The sequence below is a fragment of the Apis dorsata genome, unplaced genomic scaffold (genome assembly GCF_000469605.1).
Source record: "Apis dorsata unplaced genomic scaffold, Apis dorsata 1.3 scaffold_88, whole genome shotgun sequence".
NCBI lineage: Eukaryota > Metazoa > Arthropoda > Insecta > Hymenoptera > Apidae > Apis > Apis dorsata.
In genome coordinates this window covers 1,495,781-1,523,448 of record NW_006263386.1, presented here as the reverse complement: position 1 = coordinate 1,523,448, position 27,668 = coordinate 1,495,781, and the positions used below count along the sequence as shown (strand labels likewise).

General features: G+C 24.6%; 1 protein-coding gene across 1 annotated transcript in view; it reads left to right on the top strand.

Annotated features, from left to right (window-relative positions):
* LOC116185043 overlaps positions 1-27,668 on the top strand; it is a gene marked incomplete at its 3' end in the record, with an annotated part of 126,527 nt that overhangs the window by 69,883 nt on the left and 28,976 nt on the right. The window contains exons 2-3 of the mRNA XM_031508524.1: positions 14,555-14,703; positions 25,063-25,175. Coding sequence (XP_031364384.1) covers positions 14,555-14,703; positions 25,063-25,175 — 262 coding nt within the window. The remainder of the gene's footprint in view (positions 1-14,554; positions 14,704-25,062; positions 25,176-27,668) is intronic.

Below are 27,668 nucleotides of genomic sequence, written 5' to 3'. Positions count from 1 at the left end.
TTTTTTTTTTTTTTTTTTTTTTTTTTTTTTTTTTTTAAATAGTGGAAACGAATATTTTTATGAACGATCTGACAGATATGATCGAACTTTTTTTTTGGAAGGGAAGTAAAAAATAATATTTTATGGAAATTGATTCGAAAGTTGAATCGTTATGCATTAATGTTATTTAAGTTGAAATTTTTTTCGAAGACGATATATTTTATATTTGGCAGTTATTATATAGTGGGATATTTATTATACTATTTTTTTGTTTAATTTGATTCAAATTTGAGATGAATTACCACGGGGAAAATAATATTATGATAAATTTATAGAAATGAATAAATCTTTTCATTCTTCACGAGTTGATCATGAATAATTTTGGTTATTGATTATCCAAAATATCCAAAGGATGATAATGAATATACAAGTGAAATTTTTATAAAAGAGAATTTTATTCGAACGCATCTATATCAATTGCAATCGTTTAATTTGTGTTCCGTATAATTAGGCTCATATGTTTATTAATGAACTCACGAACCGTACTTCCGTTATATACTAGCGAACTTTCTGACTTCCAGGAAGAGGTTTATCAATAGGTATGTACATATAATTTCCTGAGAATTATATTGTGATCAAAGTTTCTATAAAGATTTAATATTGTTAATTATCATTATAATTAAATTAAATTAAATATTAAATCAATATTTTTGAAATATCCAAAAGATATTTATTTTCTGCTTTAAAATCATAATTCTCTCTGTTCTCTGTGATAGACTTTAATCATGATAAAATATTAAAAAAAAATCATTTTTAAAAAAAAAACAAATTTTCTTTCCAATTCAATATTTAAATTATACATATATAATTGTTTTTATATATCATTTTTACATCTTTTTAAATCAAATAATTCTTACAAAAAATAAACATTATAATAGACATATTTATTATACACAAATTAAATGTATGATAAAAAAAAATAATACAATGTGTGTATGAGGATTCTTAGAGAATGCATGAAACACTGAAATATAAGCATTAAATATGCTTGTGATATGAAAAAGTAGGGATGACATTATTCTTTATTTTTAGCGAATTTTGCAAGACAAAGGCAACGATGAAAGAAAGTCAATTACTATTCAAATGAATACAAGAAAATAATTCTTCATAATTTTTTCATACATAATGTGTTATTTAAAATACAAATAATAGCATTCTTACATGTATTCGTATAAATAAATATCACACCCCATAAACAAGGCTCGATAATCAGTCAACGATTGAGTTGAATGTTAAACTAATTGTAAGGGAGCCTTAATCTATAATTTCTAAGATAATGTCAGTTTCATTAAGGAAATGAACAATATAATCAGATTGGATCCTGACATCGTAATTGCTTCGTCTCCCACGCCTTTTGAAACGACCAATCACATAAACACGATCAAACTTCATATATATACGTTAACCTTTCGTGCGCCGAACGATGCAACGGATTTGCATACAAGCTTTCTTCCCTTTTTCTCTCTTTCTTCCTTTACCTCTTCGCACCGTCCTCGTCGTCCCACGTTCATTCGCTTACGTTCGGGCGTACGGTGTACAGGGGGAGGGAGGGGCAAACACGTGTATACATGTAGAGAGGCAAGTTGGTGGCGAGCAATTAAGAAGCAATTTAGTGCATCTTCCAGGGAACGAGCTTTCACGACACGTCGTGTACGTGATGATAAAGCATCATTCGTGTGGAACTCGAACTATGTATTAAATTTATCCTGGAGAGGAAAACGTGGTGACGATGATATGACGGATATGAAAAATTGATAACGTTCGATTAGCTTTGATTTAAGGAGGGTAATTATTTTCGATATTTGTCGGTTTGAAGTGTGTGATTTGAATTGTTTTTAGTGGCTGATTATTATTATGTGGGAAATAATATAGTGCAGATAGTAATTATTAAGTTATGATAATGTGTAATTTAAAATGAAGTTTATTAGAGGAAAGTTAGAAGATATATATTTATTTACTAAATGTATGTTGAATTTGTATATTATTTTTAAAATATATAATTTTATAATTTTTTTTATGTATTATTGTAATTGTTCTTTTGATATTATGTAGGAAATAATCTGGTATAAATATTATTAGGTTATGACAATGTATAATTTAAAAAGAGATTTAGAGAAAGGTTAAAAGAAATATAAATATGTTATTTGCCAAAAGTATGCTTGAAATTTGATTAATTTGTAATACATATAATTTTATAATTTTTCTCATGTATTATAATTGTTCTTAAAATTATGTAAAAATTAAATAAAAATAATTTCATGAATTATGTTACAAAATTTTATTCTAACATTCTGTATACCTTTTCGAAAAGTTTCTATTATCGATAACGAACATGATCACTATTATATAATCACTATTAATCAAATATTAATATAATCACTATTATAATCAACTAATTCAATCGTTGCAATGAATTAACGAGCATGAAAACAAAGATAACAACTTTCAATAACAGTTGTTAATAATAGATTTCGTTAATAATAATTACCTTAATAATAAAGCTAATAATTAGAGAAGTGTTCGTACGATTTGTTACATGTTGTGAATACTAAATCAAGTTATCGATTCGAGAGTGATAAATTTGTTTGTTTTCATCATTGTAAAACCACTGTTTACATCATTACATGAACCAAATTTGAAATCGAGTTGATTGACCTGAAATTGGTCAAAATTCTCCCTGTAAATACGATAACAATCAAACGAACAATTGAACGATTTTTGATCATTTTGAAAATCATTATTTATAGTCTATTTTTGATTAAACTATTTTTTATTATTTCGATTGTAATTATAGATAATATATTAATTATACATATTAGAAAGTCAATTGTTTAAATACAATATTGCAATATTACGAAAATTTTCAAAATTAAATAGGATAATTTTACAAATTTAATTCAATTATTTTGATTATAATATTAACTTGTAAATATTTTGATAAAATATTTTATTATTAATAGATATAATTAATGAATATTGGTATTATTTCGTAAATAGAATAAATTTTATTAAATCAAACAAATCCGAAATAAAATATTAGGATATAATATTATAGTCTATAATAACAATTTCTCAATTGGAGAGGATTACAAGTTTTTTAAAATTTTCTGCGCATAAATTTAAAGAGAAAAATAAAGTAATAAATAATTAATTATTTTCGTTTTATCTAGTATTTATAAATATTTAAATTTAAAATCGTTTTATAAGGTGTGCCAACTAGTTTCTGCTTTTGCGCTTCGTTCAACTCGTTTCTTTTTTTTTTCTTTTTTCAACGCATGCTACTGCCTACGATATAACCACGATATAAATATTCATGAATTTTGTGGCTGCGCTCTCCCTCACTCATCTCTGTTTCACGTCCATGTCATTTTTCTCTCATCCGTTAAATGCGCGCCAGTATCTCTGCACCTTTCCATTTCTCTTCTTTTTTTTTTCTTTTTTTTTTCTTCTTACCTTTCTCTCATCTCGTGTCACACCAACAGACTTTATATTATAGTTATAAAGAGTTTTTGCAGATATGGTTTGCAATAATTGCCTTATTGAATCAATGATTATATTGAAATACATTTTATTTTTGATTTGATGTAATAATGTAATGAATAATATTGAAAAAATAAAGAGAAAAATTAAAAAGGAAGTTTAAGATTTTGGAAAATATGTTTTATTAAGATAGATATGATTGAAGATAATAAATAACAAGATTTTTATTAATTGGAAATTAATAGATTCAAAAAGTGTGAATATATATATTTAAAAAGTTATAAAATTATATAATAATCTAAATTAATTTAACAATTTTTAATCAAAAAATGATATAAGAATTAATGACAAAACTTCAAAGAATCTAAAGAATCAGAAAAATAATTTAAACTAATTCTAACCTAAAAATTTAAAAGTTTCAAAATTGAGAGATAAAACTCGCAAAATTTTAAAATCAAAAGTTTAAAAATTTCTAAAAATTTAAATAAATAAATAATTGCATAATAGATAAAATAATTCACAATTCTATTTATATCACTTTGTAATCGTTATTATCCTACAAATCTTCTCCCCATCGAAACGATAATGTCGCGTTGAAAGTATCGGTGTACATTTTCTGCTAGGAAAAGATTTAGGTACCGTTTGCATTGTCGTGTCGGTGGTCACGGATCGTCGATCCTTCCGGTCCAGCTTTCACCGTTAAGGCTCATCCTGAATGCTCTTTCGAGCGAGACAGATTGTTCCAACGCTTATTGTTCTCGTGCGACATAAATCAAGCAGGTTGATCGAGAACACCACTCTGATCGTGAATTCCTTCTTCGAGCTTAAGTGCACTGTTCCTCTGTGCAGACATCTTTGTCCTTCTTCATTCTGATTCTAATTTCCTGTTCCATATTTGATCTTTTGATCTTCATTTCCTGGACAATTTATTCTTCCATTATTCTTTTGTATCAATGTTCAGTTCAAATTTAAAACATCAATAACTATAATAATTATTAATAGGTGTTAAATTTAATTTGATAATTTTAAATTTATCTTTGCTTCGAAATGGAAAAATTAATTGTGTTGGGAATTGAGACTTAGAATAGTAGAAAAATTTAATTTCACAAATAAAACTCGTAAAATTCAAAATATTCGATTTGATTAATGGAATCAATTTTTATAAAATTTTGATCTTATTTTAAAAGATTATGTTTAAAAAGAATATATTCTAAAAAAATGATACAAGAATGACATAAAACTTCAAAGAATCTAAAGAATTAGAAAAATAATAACCTAACCTAAAAATTTAAAAGTTTTAAAATTGAAAGATAAAAATTGTAAATTTTTTAAAATCAAAAGTTTAAAAATTTCTAAAAATCTAAATAAATAAATAATTGCATAATAGATAAAATAATCGTTGAAAATTTAAAAAATATATATTCTTTGTTGTAATATAAGAATCAATTCAAATATTAATTTATTCGTATAATTTTTGGTTTTGTAATTTTTAATTTGATAATTTCTTATTTATAATTTTTCAATTTCCAATTTATAAATTTTAATTTTTGCTATTTTTTTTAAATCTAATTTCTTGAATCTTATATTTTATTTTAAAAGTTATTACTAAATTAAAACTTGTAAATTTATTATTTTCTAAATTTAATTGTCGAATTTTTTCTTATATATAATATCTTTACCTTTTTATGATTTAAAATATAAGTGCCAATTTTTTCACATTAAGATTTATGTAAATTTATTTTTTCATTTAATTTCTGCATTTGCTAGTTTTTGTAAGTAGAACTGTCGAATTCTCTGTGTCTCTGTTTTCCCTTTTCGACGACAATTATGATGATTCAATGGCGTCGAGTTGTCAAAGGAACAGGTGTCGGATGCACCCGAATAGGCGTGGAAAGAACAAACATAGGAAAAGTTGAGAAAAATAGGCGCGAACGAAAGCGGCGTTTTAACTATTCCCGGTAAAACGAGGCAGCCTTTTATTTCTTCTGCTTTCTCCTTAATTAGCGAGCTACCCACCCGCTAATTATTACGTTACTTTTGCATTAGGCGGAATCCACGACGTGATTCTCTTACATCCGAATTCTTTCTTCCCTGTTTCTTCTCTTTTTCAAATTTTATTCTTTCTTCCATCTCGTGTTTTTGCTCAAACAAAAATGAAAGGGAAGGCATAAACATGAAATATTCTTTAAAACGCAAAGAAAACTCTTTAAGAGGATCGTTATATTCTTTTTTCTTTTTCTTTCTCTCAAGTATCGAGGTTATATGACATTGTTAATTGTCCCACGTAAGCTTTTGTGATAATTTCAACCCTCTAATGGCGCGTTTAAAATTATCACGTTAAATATATTATACTAATGATTAAAAATTTAAGTTTTCCTAATTATAGAATCTGATCTTTGCTTAAAAAAATTTTTTAATTAATTAAAAAATCTGATTAAATATTAATACTATAGATATTATAATAATTTCACGAAAAAATTTTTCGAAGTTATAAAATTCTAATCTAACTTAAGTTCGTTAAATTCATTAATTCTTGAAATATGTTAGCTTATATCTACTGTATATTTTATATTTTCATTTTTGTATTAGGAATAAATTAATAAAATTCATGATTTTTTTGCGGAAAGAAAGTATCACGTCATCATAATTTTTAATTAAAATTCCTCGTTTCGTTTTTCTTAACGAAAGTGAAGTTTTTTAATTTCCTTATCGTAGAATATTAAAGAGTGAATATTATAGCAATTATTATTGCTATTAAAGTCTAAATTAATGTTATAAGGAATTTTTAAAACGTTAAGAATAAAGAAAGAATTCTTTTTGAAAATTTAATACAAAATAATAATGGGTATACTTAACATTTTAATAAAATCTTTAAAAAATCTTAATAAATCTTTCAACAAATCTTTGTTATAAATTTGAAAATAGCATATATACATTGACTCCTATTTTCACAATTAATTTATAATTAATTTAAAATCAGAATAGTAAATAATATATTCACATATGAATAATCTATCATTAATGTTTATAAAATAAAATATCTCTATATAAAAAAAAAGGAATAAATTGTCATTGGATATTTTAATAATATTTCTTCATAAGATCTCAATTATTTAAAAGATAATATAACAAGTAATTTTCTTATCATAATTTTCAACTATTAAAATAAATTGTACACGTGAAAAAAAAAAAGAAAAAAGCTGTTAGGAAAAAGCTTCTTTCTGTTTATTCAAATGTAATTTTACACTCGCAAGATTGCAAGAACGGTCTACAGTTGTGATAATTAAATCACAGAATCTCATGAATATTAAATGAGATTACGCATGTAACACGGAATACGATAACAACATTCTTTGAACACGTACAAGAAATAAACTTATCAATGAACTGTCTTTTATCAATTCTGTTTATCAGAATTCTTTTTTGTAACTTAATCTATTTAATTCCTTTTCTATGTTCCTATTCTATATTATTTAATTCCTATTCTATATTCCTTTTCTCGAATTTTCTATCAAATAAAAAATATTTTTGAAATTATATAAAAAGATTTATATAATTTTTTCAATAAAAAGAATAAGATATAGAAATTATATGGGAAAATATACGATGAATTATATGATAATTCTATAAATAAATAAAATTAAGACAGATCGATATTCCATTTTTTTTTGAAAATATTTACAATTTTTGAAAGTATCTTTAAAATTTTTACAAATTTAAAATTAGTATTTACAAATTTTATTATCATTTTCTTATTTTTTTTTTTTGCTTAATACTTTATTCATATTTTTATTTATTTATTTCACTATTATTTTTCTTTCTCGCATATTTTTTTATCTCACTACTATCTCTCTTTAAATTAAAAAATTTCCTTCGATATGAGATAAAATAGCATAATGGTCGATATAAATTCCGTTCAAAAATTTAATGCTTTGTATCCTTTACGAATACAAGTGCAGACTTATAACCCAAATCTAACTCGAATTCAGATATTGCAGCGGGGATTCCTTGAATAAAAGAAAGGGTCTTTCTCGAAAAGGCTGGAAAAAGATTGAACGGAAAACTTTCTTTGCACAAGCACGACCTATTTCTATTTAGCAAACGTAATACAAGAGAATATGCTATAGAGGTCGCTAATTAATTGTTAATGGTGTACTGGGATTAAGTTTGAGAATTCAAGCATTTCCTACCTATTTCGAAGGGCTTTATTCTCGTCTGTTGAGCTTTTGCAGTGTACAGATGTAATTATACAACTCGAAAAATAATTAACCCAGATATTTAAAAAAGATAAAATAATTCATTCGGGATAGTAAATCTAGTTTTTTATCTATGAGATAAATTCATAGTTATAAAAAAAAAAAAATACTCGTTTTCAATCATAATAATGAAATCTATTTTACGATTTGAAATAAATATAACTTATTTTGTAATGTAATTATAGATATTATTCGCATGAATATAAAAAAGAAATATTTCGTACAATACAAAATTTGTAAAAAAGAATTTAAATCTATTAAATAATAAAACTTGTTAATGATAAAGTATCTTTTGAAAATAGATAAAAATTATAATATCCAATTTTTAAATTATATTATCCAACTTTTTAAATATTCTTAAAATGAAATGAATTATATTGTAAATTTATATTATTTATTTCATTTATATTTGTATAAAATATATACAATATCTTTGTAGAATCGATTCTAGAGACTAAAAAAACAAGCAACAAAAATGTTGATTAAGATTTATTTATTAAGTTATAAACAATTGAAGAATTGTAAATAAGTTTCAATATTTTTATAGACTTTTAAAATCGATCTCCAAAGAATCACGCAAATATATTAAAATATGCACACGATACATATTATTGCGTTACATTATTATTTAATAATTTGTCATAATTTTAATCTAATTTTCCTATTATAAACAAGGAGAAAAATATTTGCATAACTAAATAAAAAAAACGATGGCTGTTTACTATTCCTTAATCGTATTAATTCTAATTCTAATTTAACTTTCCTCAAGGATTGGTCGACCTAGATATTACTTTATGTCGCGAAACCTTAGTGTAAATCATGCTCTCTGACTGATCTATACGAGGCAAACCTATTTCTGTTAATGAGATTCGGATAAAAAGAAAAAAAGAAAAAGAAATGTGAGATTCGAATAAAAAAAAAAGAATAATAAAAAAAATCGCAGTGAAGATTTCCCGACACGAGAAATTTCTCGTGTCACTGGAAATCATGGATCACCCCTCCCTTCTCCTTTTGTCCGACCGATCGATCGATATAATTCTTTTAAAAGGATGTGTGGTCCATTGAGCAATGCGATGCAATGGCTCTGCAGAGGCTCGTAAATACAAATTATATAGGCATTATCCACCCTATTCTGAGATAGTGGGAATCTGCGATGTATATTTCAGAATTAATGTTGCACAGGTTGTGATTTGTCTTTATTGTTGCACATATCAAGAGAATATATATTCTTTTAAGTGAAATGATAGATATGAGAAAAGATGCGAATGAATTTTGAAATAAAATTTATTCTTGATTCTTTCTTATTCTTTGGAAGATAATGAGTGATAAATTGATGTAATTGTAAGTATAGTTGTATTGTCGTTATTGTAAATATACGATCAATATATCTATTATGTATTACAAGATACTTTTATAATTTCGTTTTAATACGATTAAAAAGTTACAGTAAAACTTTCGTTGTAAGGTGATATTTCATGACATTCTTGAAATATAAATTTGAAATTGAATATAAAATTTGAAATTTTTTTATAAGTTACAGTTAAGAAAGTAACATTGAAAAAGAAAATGATAAAAAGAAAAAGTTCACCTTAATATTTTTTCTATATCTATAAAAAAATTAGATTATTAATGAAATCAAACAACTTTCATCTCATTATTTATTCTGTATAAAATTAATAAATTTAGAATGTGAATACATATAACAATATAAATGTTCATTATATTTATTAAAAAAATAATAATAAAATGTGAATATAACAATATAAATGAATATTCATTATATTTATTAAAGCAATAATAATTAATAGTTTTTTTAATTTTTGAAGTTTTCTATTTTAATTATTTTATAATAATAATTTTCTATATAGTATGATTGTCTTTTATTTAAGAATGTATTATGTTAGAAAATAGAAACTTGATATTTTATTACGTACACAGATAGAATATACATTTATTTTATTTTGGTAGTATTTTCTTTTTAAAGTTCACTTCCTTGCTTCAATAATGCATATCAATAATTGTTTGTTAACCTATTTAAAAATATTGATATTTTTACTATAAAAAGTTCAAGGATAATTAAAAATAACTTATTAACTCATCATTTAACTTGCCAATAATTTAAACTTTATAATTTATTTATCCTTTAGTAATTTCCTATTTTTAATGCATCGTTAGGTTTTTCTATACATATTAAATTGCTTTATGTATATTTATATTTTCTATTTGTAAAAAAGACTAGAAATTTGACTAAAATTAACTTCTCATTTCTTTCCTTTAATTATATGTAAAGCCTTATCTATCTAAGAATAATAAAGGTATATAGTCTATTGTATGCAATTTATTTACACACAAAAGAAAAATTTGTAAATCATTGTATTTATTACATTATTTTAATATTAATTACACTGCTAGTAATGTTACATAATTTCAATATTATTATATTATACTTTCATATATGTGTGTATTTATAACTATAATAGTATTAGATAATAATAACATTGTATATTATTTACATTAATTCCATGCTACTTAATTAGGTCCAAGTTTATACATTAAACATCATATCATTTTGTAATACTCTCTTATGGGTATAAAAATTTAATATTTAATATGAAAATAATGTGAAAATACAAATACATAAAATAATATAAAAATGATAGAAAAAACTTTTAATATCAACACATTAAAGTACATGTATATATATCTACAAAAAAAAATTTTAAAAAAAAGAATAAATAAATAGATAAATAGATATAATCTTATGCTCATTTGTCATTTAAAAATTAATAATAAACTCACGATTTCTTATTCGAAATGCAATACGTACATCGATTCCTAAGGGAAATCTCGTTAATCTTTCCTTCATACCCTTCGCACGTACTGTATATCCAGATGAATTGACAAAGAAGCAACTTTACACTTCAAATCCCCCGGCAACGAAGTACAAGCGAACTGGTATAAAGCCAATCCACGAAATTTACGTCTCGCGAGTTTTCGCCTCGCGTTCACGTATATCAGGTGCTTCTGTTTCAAGAATTATCATCCATTCTGAAACTTCTGACAGAGGAAGGATCCAACTTGCATTCCACGCGAAACAGGAGTCGATGGAATAGTATGGATATCGTTGGAATGGTATATACGCGTGAGCTTTTCACTGTTTGCACAAAAATGGAATTTTCTAACGAGATTTTCCTTCCTTCATCTCGCCCTCGAAAATCAAATATATATTTCTTTTCGTTCGATTCGAATTTTGAATTTTGTATTTTGTGTTTTTTTGTTAGATGAGAGAAAAAAATTTTATCAATGTTAAATTTAATTTTTTATCAATGTTAACTCTTTTCTTCTTATGTAAAAATCCTTTTTGCTTTAACTGAAATTATATTTATGTCGTATTTACTTAATATCTTGAGTTGTGTACACTTTGAGATTATGTTGTATAGATATACTTATACACATTATGAAAATTCTTGTAAATTATTTCATTTATTGTTTGTGTTTATGTTAAAATAAATAATAATAACAAGAATAAAAAATTAATGTAATAAAAATAAAGAATTAACATAATGATGTTTGAATAATAATAATAATAGTAGCATAATATAATGCATCTTTAGAAATAACAATAAAAAAGAGTAAAAACATTTTTTGAATAAAAATTAAACTTTTATTATAAAGTTTTTAAATATTCAGTTTATATTTTATAACGTAATATTCATAATTATGTTATAATCATTTTAAAAACATTTAAAAATTAGATTTTTGTTATATTATATGTATATATAATGTATAATATTTATACTTATCATAATCGTTTAAAAATATTTTATGGATAAATATCAGACAACATTTTTACCTGGTAAAAAGAAGAGAAATCGGTATTTTGTACATGCTTTGGTCTCGATTCTGTAGATGAAACTGTCATCCGCCGAGCGCTCCCTCCGTTTGACAAAAGGGATCGGCAAACCAGTATGTCCATTTCAGAATTGAACTCCGGGGGGTCGTGCACATTAGAAATAGCTATGGCTGGAATAAACGTGACAACAGCAGCCGTTTGTCCGTAATAATCGAAATTACTCGCCCATTTTGTAACATGTTTGCTGTAATGTTTATTTCCATTCGCCTTAATTCTAATCCATTTATGACTCTTTAAATTATCATTAAATTCAAGTTCTTTTATTTATGACTTTATTTTTTATTATTATTATTGCCATATTAATACTCTTTATTGATGATAACTGTTTGTAATTATCTAATGTAAAAAATTTTTATGCTGTTATACTATGTATATTATTACATGGTTGTATAATTATATATATATATATGATGTAATATATATAATGTATGGATATTTTATGATTGCTTGAATGATTAAATGATCATATGATTTTGTGATAATTACATGGTTATATAAATATTATTATATGAATGAATTTAACTATAAATAACAAATTATTATATAAATAAAATAATATTAATATTATGTAGTAATAAATCTATAATATAAATAAAGCATTTTGAAATATTAAATTATTATGCATTATATGGAGAAATGAAAATATGAACATGATACAATATTTAAAATTTCTGAAAGTTTTAATAAGTCTCGATAAATCTAAAATATAAATTAAATACATAAATTATACCTATTGATTAAAAATTATAAACATTAAATAGTTTAATAGTTAAAATTTATAAAATTGCTTATATGTTACTTATCAAAAAAGAAAAATAAATAATTTTTCTTTTGACTATCAACTTTTCTTATACATCGACAATATTTTAAGTTATTGCTTCTATGACTACAATTAGCTAAGTATAAATCAATGAGCAAATTTGACCGTACACAACGAAGATTTATTGAACGATCGAATATCGAGAATCATAAATTATGACGAACGAATATCGAGTTTCTCCTCGAGAGGGGAAGTGAATGCACATAGTACCCTCGTAACATAGGGGAGGTATAAGCTTCCTTTTTAGGGGATGTTATCCTGCTCTTGTTCCCTTCTAGCTATAACTATAAATTGTCAAAGCTTACATTATAATGATTACGACTTGTCGATAAATAAGACTTATCAGGCTTTCAACCTATATATAAATATTAGTCAGTTTCACGTAATTGTTAAACAATTACCCCATTAAATTAGATAATGCAGGATTGATTAAATATTTTCAATTTAATTTTTTATTGGAAAATTTAAAGTCTAAATATTTGATATATTTTTTAGATTATACAATTTTTACGTAAAAATAAATTGTTTCTAATTTTTAAAATTTTATAATTGCAAATTTTTGTATCAGATTATTTAGAAAAGATGTTTTAGATGTTTCTGATATAATTCCATTTTTAGAGATTCATAACTATTGCAAACATTTATTCGATTTATTGTGTAATATTTTGTTTTAAATATTGTATTGTAATTCAGTTACAATTTTATTTTATTAATTTAATCTATCAATGTAGCAATAAAAAAACAACTAACTCGTTCAACTTTTTTTTATCTATATATTATCTATTTATAGTAATAAAATATATAAATAATAAAATGAAAATTTAACTACAATATATGCTATCTTATTTATTAATTATAATTAACTATTGATCTTTTTTTCTGAAGAATCTTTAGGATTTCTTATCTAAGATTATATATTCATTAATTAAATCTTTTTTATCAATTAATAATCATACTTCTTATAAATAATAAAATTCATTAATGTTTTTAATATTTAACATTCTATCCCTTAAAAGTAATATTAAAGTTATTAATTTTTATCATTAAAGCGATCTTTGAAAGGATATTTCATTAATCGTTGAATATTTGCATTATGAAAATTTATGAAGGCGATTTATTTATGTGACGTAAAGAAGAGAATCTAAAATGCAATGATTTCATCCTTTGTTACTCTCCATCTTTGACGATTCTTCATTGTAATCTCTTCTCCATAATCAGATGATCTACATTTAATTAAAGAGAAATTCTTAATTGAAGAATAGCAATTAACGGGTATATTGTGCGAATATCTATTATGATGTAATATAATGTATTGTTCAGTTGGCAAGATGACACGTAGCAGAGCAATAGATTGCAAAACGTCATTGTTATGTTGAAAAGAATAGATTATACATATAGTTGAAAATAATATATGTGAAACGAAATTAATTTTTTCATTTCCGACATTAACTGAAAATCGTGTAGAAAATGTTGCTTTTCTATTGTTATGAAACGAATTAGGAAATTGAAATAGTAAATTATGTAAAAAAATGAATATAAATAAGAGAAAATATGTTTCATTATTTATAATAAAATAATTAATCTGATTAATTATTCCATCCATAAATAATATACAATTCTTTCGAATTCTATCCAGTATAAATAATTTTTTATCCATCATTCAAATTTTTAATTATAAGTTTTTTATTATTTTTTCTTTAAATAAATAGTCTACAAAGATTTTTTTTTCATTTTCTAAAATTCAAATCTAATAAAATAAGATATCAAAAAAAGATTAAAATTTAAATATATAAATATGAAGAAATCAAATCTACCCTTAATTTACAACTACTTCAATCTCTCTCTCTCTCTCTCTCTCTCTCTCTCTCTCTCTCTCTCTCTCTCTCTCTCTCTCTCTCTCTCTTTCTCTGAATTTATATGATCAATTAACGAGTGAGAAAATGATTACAGGGCCGAATGCCGAATGGAGATTCCTATTTAAAGCTCTCGCTTCGTATATCTCGCGGTTTCTTTAGACAAAGATGTAGAGTGTCACGTCAATTTCAGATGGTCCCTTTATCCGTCCCGGCAATACAAGCTCCGTGAAGGACCACTCAGAAAAATGAGCGCAGCCGTAGAAAACGGCGTGGATGCCTCGAAGCCGCGCGGCGTTTTCTCGAGGGCGTTCGCTAAACGGGCGCAACCCTTCGAGGAAGGTGAGTTTTGCGGGGAAAATAAATGGCACAGGGATTACACGCGGTGCACATGGGGCTTTTTTGGTGATTGGCCGTTGCTACCTCATAAAGCATAATAACTTGGTAGTGGACGCAGTGGTGAAACTGCGAAGAATTCTTCTAATAAATGGCTTTTCTTCTAAAAAAAAAAAAGGCTTGCGAGAAGTCGAGATGCATAGATTTAAAAAATCGCAAAAATCGTGTTTTTTTAATAGAAAGAAAGAATGTAGATGTTGCTTTATTGATTTATATTTTCTAATTTTTCTTTTTTTTTCTTTTTATTTCATTTTACTTTTATATTTATAGTTTTATTATTGTATTTTTTTATTTATACTCTTGATTATTATATTTTTATTTCTATCAGAAATAATAGAGTTATATAGGATGGATCATTGGTGAAATTGATGAACATTTTAATTATTTTCGATATGACTTTGAAAAGTAAAGATAGCGTTTAATTTTTTTGCTTGTTTATTTTTAATTAATTTTCAATTTATTTTTCGCATCATTATTTTATTAAGCTTAAAGAGAATACATAAAAAATGTGATAAGCGTACACGTAAATAGATAACCTCGAACATTTATTTAAAAAAGAAAAAGAACAATATAGAAAAACTTCAATATCATCTCTTGAAAATCCATATATAATAAAAAGGGTCTTAATTTGTATTAATAATAAAAATAATTGAAATAATTAAATTGTAATTATCTTAATTTCATTTAAATCTATAAAAACTTTATTCTTCTTAAGAATAATATAATAATAATCTAATTAAGAAAATCATTTAAATTGCGCGCTAAAATATTCACTATTACATTTATATTATATATTTATATATTTCGATCTATTAAATAGATTTCTTTTCCTGTAAAAAATCATAAAAAATATTTTCAGATTATGTAATGAAAATAATTGAAATAATCATAATATATAAGTGATCCATCCTTTAATTTTATTCTTCAAAAAATATTCATTTTGTTTTTTTTACAAATCTTTCTATTTTCGAATCAAATAAAACAGCATATTTATATATCTTATATAAATATTTTACGTTTTTAATACAACATTATCTACTAACTTTTATATAAGAAAATCATTTGAATCGCGTGTCAAAATTGCATAAATATTCACAATATTTAAATAATCACATTAAATATTCCTTCTCTTATTTCATTATTATTATTGGAATCTATAAAAAAATATCGTTTCACTTATTTCTCTTACAAACAATGATTCTGTTTTCGTATCAAATGAAACGATATATTAAACATTTATATAACATATATAATATATTATACATATATATATATATATATAATTATACATATATACATAATAATTATACATATATATATATAATTATACATATATATAATATATATTAAACATTTATATTTATATAAATATACTAAATATTAACAAAATATCACGTTGAAATTACTGTCAGATACTATCAGAATACTTTCCATCAACGTACATCATTTGAATCGCGCGCCAAAAGTTCACCATTCAGCTTTCGTCATATCTTGAAGTATTGAATAGGTTTCATTTTCCATGAAAGATCGTAAAGAATATTCCTCCGGCTGTGCACAGCCGTATAATATCGGGCTATCCCATATATCAGACTAACCCCTTCGCGGTTCCCTGCTGGTCTCATACCAACCTCGTGCTGCAAGCGCACTTAACGTGCTCGCGTGTTTGCACGTAGACCTATATACCGACTGGGAGGGTTGCCTACGTAAGTCCTTTATGTGCTTTAATGCCTGACCGTAACCCGATGCGTGTACTTCGCCGTTTTACTTAAGTGCAAACGAGAAACTATCATCTGTTATAAAGGAATATAAATGGAAAATAAAAATAAAGACAGATCATGATGATTTTTTAATTTGTTCTAAGTTTCCTAAATAATTTTTAACTTGTTCTAAGTTTTCTGGATAAAAATAAAACTTTTGATGGATATTTAACGAGGATGATACTAATTTAATTTAATTGACATTTCATTCTCTTAATGTGTGTAATCTTGTATAACATGTGACATTGTTCACAAGTGTTTGGACAGTTTGATTTAGTAGTTATAATTTTGTTTTCGAATTTTATTAAATTTAAAATTTTATTATTTATGAAATGAATTATTATTTATTATTTATTTTATTATTTATGAAATGTAATATTCAATAGATGAATAATTGGAATTAATTGGTACAAAATTTAAATTAAATTGGAAAAAAGTGACCAAAAAAAAATTTTGCATGTTTTTCAATCACAGAATATTCATTGCCTTGGATAATCTATCCAATATCCTAATATTTTTATGAAAATATAAAAAAGATATTTAAAGGATTTTATAGAAATATTTTGCAAGATTTTTCCTATATATAATTTTGTATAATGTTTTTAAATTTATATAACGATAAAATGAAATATATGAAAATTTGTTATTAATCTTTGAATATTTTGTATAAAATTTTTTTAATTATTGTGATTAATTTATATTCTTATATAGATAATATTAGAGGTAATATTCATATAAAACATTTAATTTTTTATAAATCTTATTAAAATATCTTGTAACAAATGTCAATATATTTTAAATCCATGCGATGTTAATATTTAAAACGTAGAAATTTTAAATCCATATGATGGCAAAGTCAATATTATTTAAAACGTAAAATTATCCCATAAATCTCGCTGCAAACAAAAAAGATAAAGTTTGCTGTGGCAAAATATTAGAGAATAAAATTTGCTGTAGTTTCGGCAAACTTTATTCTCTAATATTTTTAAATCCACTTCGACGAGAAACGTATAATATTTAAATTCATACTTAAATGAAATTAAAATATAAAATTTCTTATAAATCTCGATGCAAACATGATCTAACTAAAATATCCTACAACAAATATTTTCCTATTTGATATTTCTATGCAATGTTAAGGATCAAATAACATCTTCAAATCCATAGAATAAAACATTATAGTTTCCTTTAAATTTTGCTCTAAACTGTCTTGAAATATCCTAAAAATACGAAATTTCATTTCCTGAAAAACGATATTAATATTTAAATCTTAGAATTTCCCGGATATCTGCTCCAGATCCAAAAATTTTCTGCAAACCTTGTTACCAATGTTCAATCGAGGAACTATAACGAATGAATAAAAATATTAGCGTATTTAAAAACAGGAATAAAAGTCAAGATATTAATAAACATTTGATTTTCACCTGATAAACGACGTCTTTTTCGCACGAGAGAAAATCCTCGGTTAACTTCGTTGTATATATAATTGGCGGCTGTTCGCTTTCGGCCATACTGTAATTGCTCGAATTTGAAAATTAATTAAGCCAGAATGTTAAAGGTTCGTTGCGTGAAGCGCAACGAAACGAATTTCTTATCTCGTCACTTAATTACTCGGTACGAGCAACTTCTTGATGAAAGGATGTTACATCTAGGGCGTAGGTGCGAGCGGGATAAACTTAATGCAATTACCTTGTGAATTATTTGTTTCGTCCGACAAGGTGGAAAATGAAATTACCAGAGATCAGAATCTTTCTACGAGATGAAATTTTGCCCGAAAAATATTCATAGAATGTAGTTGGATGATTGATCGAGAAATTTTGTGATGGGAATACTTGATAATTATATTGAGACTGCTGGGGAAGAAAAATAAGGATATTTTATATTTTCACTCTTTTCTTTAGTAATAGATACAATACAAAATAATTGAAATTAAAATTGGTAAGATTTCTTTACAAATTAAAATCTATTTTATTATTCAATAATAAATATCAAGTATCTCAAGTATCTCAAGTATCTTATATGTGCATAGATCTATTTTATTTTTCATCATTATATTATAATTAAAAATACAATATAGTTTAAATTATTATTATTAATATTTTCAAATATCGATTATTTTATAATAATATAAATTTCCTGGTTTTTAAAAAATCACAAAATGAATCAGAATAAATTATATCTTTGATTTTTATATTTATTTTATAGTTTTATATTCAATTTCCTTCATATTTGCAAAGTATTTTTGATCATATGTTATATTGATTATTATTTGCATAAATAATTATTATTTTACTGTTTCATGAACTGCTTTATTATTCATCACTTTATTCATAAATTCTAAGTTATATATATATGTACATTATATCATTGTCTTTATTTTAATATCATGTATGAAAATTTGTAATGAAATTTGAATTTTCAATATTCCCAAATTCACTTTATTATTAATCTCTATGTAAATTATTAACAAAATTTTATATGTGTCAAATTACAAAGAATATACACATGTTACATATAATATTAATAAGAAGTTTCATTATGAAACATATGGAATTTACAATTAAATTTTATATATTATACATTATTATTTGTATCTTTTTCAATCTTTTTCAATTTATACAATTTTTTTTATTAACTTAACTTTTGAAATTCATTTTCGTTTCATATTCGTTTTTTTTTTTTTAATTTTCCAATTTCAATCAAAAATAAATATTTCCAACTTATTTCTTATTTAACTGAAGTCCTATATTTTCTATATATTCTACTTTCTGCAAGCACTGCAAATTTCCAAGTTTCTAAATTTACTACTAGTTAATGTAGTAATTACATTATACAATAAAATTTACTATTAAATTTACAACTAGTATTGGTTTCTAGCTTTGGATTTGCAGTAATTTCAAATTCATTTCAATATCTGATTCTCTAAATTTCCAATTTTTCACAAATATATTAAACTTCTAACTAATTTCGATTCTAAAATATAATTTAAATTACAATAAATTAAAATAAATTACAAAAAATGTTAATGAAGTTAACGATAAGTATTCAAATATTTTAATGTTAAATTTTGATATTATTTAGTTTCTCGTTTATTATAAAAAAAAATAAATAATAATAATAAATAAAATTTGTATTTGTAATTATGAATATGATATATGAAGTATAATGAATAGTTTATTATATTACAAAATAATAAATCTAATAATATTATTGCAATAATTTCGAAACATAAATATTAACAAAAGTTTTAGTACATTACAATATTTAATTTTCAAATTTTATCCATTTTATCATATTTTAAATTTTCATCTTATTTTAACGTCAATTCTCCATTTTTAAATTTACTGAATTTCACTTTGTCAAAAGTTTAAATTCTCAAATAATTGTAATTTTCAACCAATTTCAATTTCAAGTTCTCAATGTATTTCTCAAAATTTTCTAACTCATATCTAAATCTGTGAATGTTCAATTTCGAAACTTCAAATTATCCCATAATTTCTATTACCATAATCCTACGCATTCAACCGATTTCTGTATTCTGCTTTAATATCCTATTTTCATTTTAACTTCCAAAATTTTGAATTTTAAATTTTCGATTCATATCAATATTTTACTCTTCAAATGTTTTATTTATTACACTTTAATTTCTAAAATTTCAAATTGTCCAATAATTTTAATTTTTCATTGCATATTTAAACAATTTCAATGTTCTAACTTGATATCATATTTTAAATCCACTTCAATTCCAGAATTGTAAATTTTCAATAAAATTTCTAATTTATATCTAAACTTTTAACATGTTTCAATATCTAAAGCTTTATTTATAAATCATATACTATTTATTTATATTATACTATTTATATTATATTAATATATTTATAAACTATAATTATAATACTTACATTTTCATATATTCAGCAATATTTATACTTGGTATTATATTTCAATTCACTTCAAAATTGATAATTTTTGAAATTTAGAAATTATAAATTTTGAATTTATAATTTATTTTAATAGTGTAATTCATCATAAATGCACTATTTATCTCTATTTTCAAAATTTTAAATTCTTTCATAATTTCTATTCCCATATTTTCATATTTATATAATTAACATCTATGCTTGATATTATATTTTTAATTCACTTTAATTCTAAATTTTCATATAATATTCACATAGCTAAATTTAATGTTCTAGTTTGGTAATTACATTTCTAATTCATTTTAGCTTTCAAAACTCTAAATTTTCCATTCATTTCTACCTTCAAACTTCATTTCAATATTTAGCTCTTCAAATTCACCTCTATTACCAAAACTTCAAACTCTCTTATAATTTCAATTCCCATATTCCCATATACTCCCAACAGATTTTAATATTCTAGCTTGGCATCATATTTCCAATCAATTTCAATTTCTAAGTTTCTAACTTATTTGAATATCAAATTCTTCAAATGCCTTATTCATCTTAATCCAAAATTTCGAACCCCCACGTAACTTTTAACTTTTAACTTTCAACTCGGTTTCCAATAATTGATGTTATATTTCTAATCTATTTCAATTTTCTAATTTTTCATTAGACTTTTACCTCGAGTATAAAAAATATAATCTAAAAAATGTTTATAAACAAAGTTACATTCAAAATTCGAAAAAATCTTGAAACTTCAAAAGAAAAATATTTTATATATATAATTCATAATCCTCTATAGGTAAAGTTTCATTAAAATAAAAATTATTGCATTATATAAATAAATTTCTTGAGATGATTTTAAACAAGTTTTTCTTTTACAAAAATTTTCATTTCTAATTATTAATAAAAATAATACAAATTACATAGATTTATCACGATTTGTGTTGAATATGAACCATTAGCGAATCGTCGAACTCGACACATGTTATTTCGATTGTTCGTTCAAGTACACGCTCTATGATTGGCCAACATTTTTCGCTAATAACTCGTTAACAAAGCCAAAACGAAAATTTCCGCAAAGGAAAAAGTTGCTTGAAATCATCTCAGGAATCGATTAAGCCTTATTAATCGACTTTTTGAGTTGTATTTTCAATATTCATATCAATTTCCAATTTTTCCTCGCTCTGAAGCCTTAAAATCCCAGAATCGTTTCAGAATCGAGATTTGAAACGATAAAATCGAGTTTATACCGCGAAGTATCACATGTTTCCAACTTTCAACCACGAACAGGATAGGAAAGCACGACGGAAAATCACAAACGGTCGTGATCACGAACGCTTTGGAAATCCGTCCAAAACGAGTCAAACGGTCTCGAACGATTTCGAACCGGAAGTTTCTCTCTCGCACGACTTCTACATCAAAGCGCATTCGAGAGAAAGTCGGACGCCGATATACCAGGGCACGTGTGAGAAAAGGATGCCACATCCTCTGCCCTTGTACCCGAAACGAGCTCCTCTCACGAACTTGTCGATAACAGTTTGGCACCCCTCGGGCCTTTCCACCTTCGCGCCACGAGCACCATGCTTCGAGAATTCAATTATCCCGTCGCAGCAACGACTTCGGTAAAGGTAATGCGAGATGAACGAGACGACGGCCATCTTGCTGGCAGGGATCCCATGTTTCTTGCCCCTGTGTCCTTGGCTCGATTATGATTTCAAATTTATACAAGGAGGGAGCAAATTTGTTTTTGAGGATTTTTACTTTTATTCGTTTTTTATGTTGTTTATCAATGCTTTTACATTCAATGTTTTTGAGCGTATAAGAGAGATAAATAGCGATACGTATTCTCTAGATTTTTATATATTCAAATTTTTCGTGGATGCATAAATATTCTCGATGTAATTTGTCATAAATAATTGGTAAAAAATATTTGTCACCTCATTTCTAAAAAGAACTTAATCTTCGAAGGATTATATATTAAATTTTATAGTGATAGAATTTTCAACAATTTACCAATTTATTTCAACGTAAGAATCAATAAATGGAAATAATTTATAATATATTGTATAATATTTGTTATCATTTCTAGAAAGAATTTGATCCTTAAAGAATTGTATATTAAATTTTATAACGATAATAAGGGAAATTTTCAGCACTTATCAATTTATTTCAATATAAGAATAAACGAATGAAAATAATTTATAATCTATTAGAGTGAATATTAAAAAAATATTAAAGATTCGTAACTATGTTATATTAAATGTTTCGTATTTACTAAAAATTCTCATCAAAGTGAAATATTATATTTATTTTGTTCTGTTAAAAATGCATTATTGTGTAATTATGAGGATGAATGAGGAAAGTTATTTGACTATTATAAAGAAAGATCGTGTCTCAAAAAAGATTGGAAAATATCTGGTTGTAAAAGTAATTTATGTTCCACGTTTTTATAAATTAAATTTAAATACAGGCAATTTTCATATAATTTAATGGTAAAATTCTATGAAAACTACTTCGCGTTTATTATTATTATTATAAATGTGAATTTATATTTCGTAATGATTATTTTAAATAAATTTATTTATCAAATAAATTTCATTTATAATTCAAAATATAAATTATAGAACAAACTTGTTAAAATTATTATATATATAATAAAATAAAAAATTCTAACAATTGTTCAATCAACAATTACATTGTATTAAATATCTGAAGTGTTTTATATAATTGAATTAAAATTATTGATGAAATTTTATAAAAATAAATATAATAGAAGCAATAAATTTTAAATGAAACAAACAAAAATTTATTAGAAAATTTTACAAATTATAAATCATTTGATTATTATATTTCGTATAAAATCGTGGAAGAAAATTTCATATAGGAGTAACTGCATCGAGATATTAATATCGTTACAGTATCTATTGAAAATCTCAGAATGGGCTATTATAAATCATTATTCGACAAAAGCCTGTATAAACTTTATTAATTAAACGAGCACAACATTTTGAGTGAAATTCATTGATCTATAAGTGTTTGAAATTATTTATAACTGTTTAAACTTTCAGTAAAGTTTTCCTTTATTAAACATTCATAAGACTTTGTAGTTAGTATCGAGTTTTTCGTGGTAACCTTTGACTAACAAACTCGATAGATATGGTTGATTAAAGCGGTTTGATCGATTTTATGAGAAATTAATAAATATTTTTCACAATTAGAGGATAAAGAAAATTTTTTCAAATTTTTCAAAAGAAAATTAATAATCTCATAAGTTTTAATATATAATAATTTGATAAATTAAAATCATTTTTTATTTTTCTTTAAAAACCCAAAATAATAACTTTAATATATAAAGTTATGGAAAATAAATATAAGTTTAATATGCTTAAATATTATTACTTATTTTAATTCAATTCGATGATTTGAATCACTATAAAATATAAAGAGACACCTGTGACTTCGCATAAAGGAAGAAGACTTATTGCCTTACAGCGAATTAATCAGCGATGGCTTACATCGAAACAAAAAAATATCTCTATTACTTTAAATGAAAATATTTTTTAAAAAGACAAAAAAAATTATTTTCTTATCATATATATTTGTAATATTTTTTAGATAATAATTTTTCTTAATTCTTTAATTCTTTTTGGATATTATATCTAAAGATTATTATATCTAAAGATAATATACAATAATTCATTTCCTAAATTAAAACGAATATAAAATATGTAATATTTTAATATTATAAAAATTAATTATTTTGAAGTTAAGAAACGAAAGAATAACAATTTGTAAAATTAAAATTACGAAATGTTTCAGATAATCTCATGATTCTCGATATAACGCTATATATGATAAAAAAGAAGAATCACGATATTTTTTTTGCAATCATTTAGAAATTAAAAAAAATATAGGAAAATAATTAAAATCTCTTAATATTGGAAATTGGGACATTGGATTGAGGTTATTGTGAAGTTCATTTAAGGGTTGAAGAAGTTCCACAAATTTTTCGCTTGTTTGAATTCTTCTTACTTATAAAACAGTGTAAATTATTTTTAAATTTCAAAAAGTTTCTTCTTTCCTCTATTAATTTATGAGAATGAATTCGTAAAATTCACTTAAATCAAAGTAAAATATGGAAATATGATAAACTTCAATGAGAATTTAAAAAGCAATTTTTTTATTATTACAAACCTTATCATGAAATTTATAAAACTTATATATAATTTATTACATTTCATTATATTATATTACAAATAAAAGTAATGAGAAGAAGATAGTAACATTTATACGTAGAATTTCGCTTTTGCTTATACATTCTGTTTCTTCATTTTTTATATTTCTCATCTCTTTCGTATTGTACACATGCTACAACCATAACTCAAAAAAAAAATACAATTTTAAAAGAAAACAATTTCAAATAATTTGATCCGTTTTAAAAATATGTCATAATAAAATCAAATTAAAAAAATACAGGCAATAATATTTTTTTTTCTTCTTTTTTTCCATATCAATAAATCAAAAATTGTAAATTTTAAATTATGTTGGAACAAGTGTGCGATATGTACCTTTTATTCTTATATTCTTTTATTTATATCCATTGTACCAGATGACGTTATGAGGTTGTTTGTATTCTGTTTCAGCCCTCAATACTTTAAACCGCTTAAACAAAGAAGGTGAAGCACTTGCCCTCCAGGATGACCTCACAACGCACCCCACCTTGGCTTTGATGCGACGCATCCTCGCAGATGCACAGGTGAGTCCCACAATTACTTTCGATATTTCATACATTATATATTTTATACACAGTGAACGTAAAAAAAAATCTTCCAATATTTATACCTCCATACAATTATTAAAGAGTTATTTTTATATTAATAATAATTTCTTTTTAATGTTCAAATTACAAATTGCAATCAAAGAAAAACAAAAACAAATTTTTAACCAGCTATTTTAAATAATAATTTTTGAAGTTTAGTAATTATGATAATACACTTTTTAACTTGCGAAAAATTTTTTTATTCTATAAATATTAATATCTTTCATGTTTAATATATACTTTTAACTAAGGATTAAGAATTAAATATATTTATTTTTAATAGAATAATTTATATAATTCATATAATAATTTATTTTTAAAATATATATATATATATAAAACTATAAAATTAAAATCTTATTATAAATAATAAATAGATACTGTTAAATTAACCATAAAACCAATAATACGATGAATAATTAAATACCTATTCAAAATTTTCCCATTCACAAATTACAAATATTAATAAATTAAACTTCCAAGCATTCGATAACACACTTTCAACCGATGAAAGAATCAAATATCTTTACTCTTAATTAAACATTACATAAATATCAAAATTAATACCGATCATTTTCACGGTGAATTATTAACGAACCGTGGCTCTACTGTCCACTACGAATATTCAAATATTAATAAATCGGACCTCGAGTGTCCCTCCACATTCGTGAATATTACGAATATTAATTTTAATATGCATAAATCGAGCGGATCCCGATGATATTTTTCCCCGCGCTTTTAATAATCACTCGCGAAATCATCGAATCAATAATCCATCGGGGGTTGATATATGAAAAATTTATATAGGTATATCGGATACACTTCAACGCCGTTTCCGTTTAATTATCATCGACTCGTGTAACGAGTTCCATCGCGCGAAAATCGGGGGGGAAATTCGTCCGCGCGGAATCACACAGTTTATTTATCCTTTTATTATTGATTTAATTAAAACGGCCAATTCAACCCTTTCCTTCGATATATGCCCTGTCCAATTTGAATCGATCCGAGCCGAATATCTTGGAAATTATTAATGAAAAATATTCAAGAAAGTTTGAAAGAATATAAAATTTTGTTTTTTTTTTTTGTAATAAGAAAAAGTTTTTTAAATACATAAATCGACGTAGTTCACTTATAACAATCGACTAAATATTTAAACTATTATTGTGATATAACGTGTATAAAATCGATAATCTTAATATTGATCTAAGATAAAAAAAGATAAAATTGTAAATTCAAAATATTATAAATTAATCGTTTCGATAATGTAATAAACGAGGAAATCATTATAATACATTTAAAAAGATATGATTCTATTAAAAAACACTATGTTGGCCTTGTATATGTCTTCTATAATTTTATTTTAAAAAAAATCTCTTCCAAATGATATATATCCATTGAATGATTTATAACTCTGATTCAAATATTTGTAACATCTTATTTCATAAGAAGAGTGTAATATACTATTTGTTCCAATCCTCCAGAGTAATGAATTCGAACGGGAAAAACTGGTCGTAGAACATAGTAAGTCTTCTAGCACATACTTTGCAAGAAAAAGAAATATTTCCTTATAAATAAGAAATATATTTATGAATTACTTCTCTGACCGGACTTTATTTGATGTATTTTAAATCGTTTCGACGTCATTCGACTAATGCACATCGTTGGAACATTAGAACGAACATAAAAAAAAAAAAAGAAAAACAATATACATAATCAACATACATAAATCAAAACACATTATTCCATCAGACAATTCGAAATTTGTCCGAAAGAAAAGTTATAAATGATCAAAAAAAAAGACCAAATAGTAATAATTTCTAGATCTAATATTTCTCGATATTTCTCTAAAATCTTCCAACGGATCGATTTAAATGGAAACATATAAATTTTCATTTTACCCAAAATGAAATAAACCAACACGTCTCACGTACACGAATTCGTGAATTTTCCTCTCGTTTGTTTTCCTTTCCCTCCCTCTTCCCTTTCTTTCTTTTTTTTACCCCCCTTTCCCCATTTGACTCTCCAACGTTTTCACCCTCCCTCTTCTCTCCACTCTTGCTCACGGGCATTCGGCGGCGAATCGCATCCCGTGGCCGGGAAAAATGATAAAAATTGAAGGAAATGGCGGAAGCGAGGGCGCCGCAATTAAACGAAACGTCGCGGATCACATGCACCGTTGAACACGTTATCCGACGAATCTTGTCTGGCCATTATTGCGGTTAGTCCGAAATTAACACGATTAAACGGCCGACACGTGATTAGTAATTAGTTCCATTGGATTGTGGGATTGTGGGTTGTTGATGTTTCGATTCGGGAAGGGATGAATGCGTTGTTGCGTTCTTTGTTCGAAAATCAAATCAGGTCTCGGGCCATTGTTCGATCCGATTTGAACGGGTCATAGGATGTGGGATAGGATCTGTTAGGATCGTG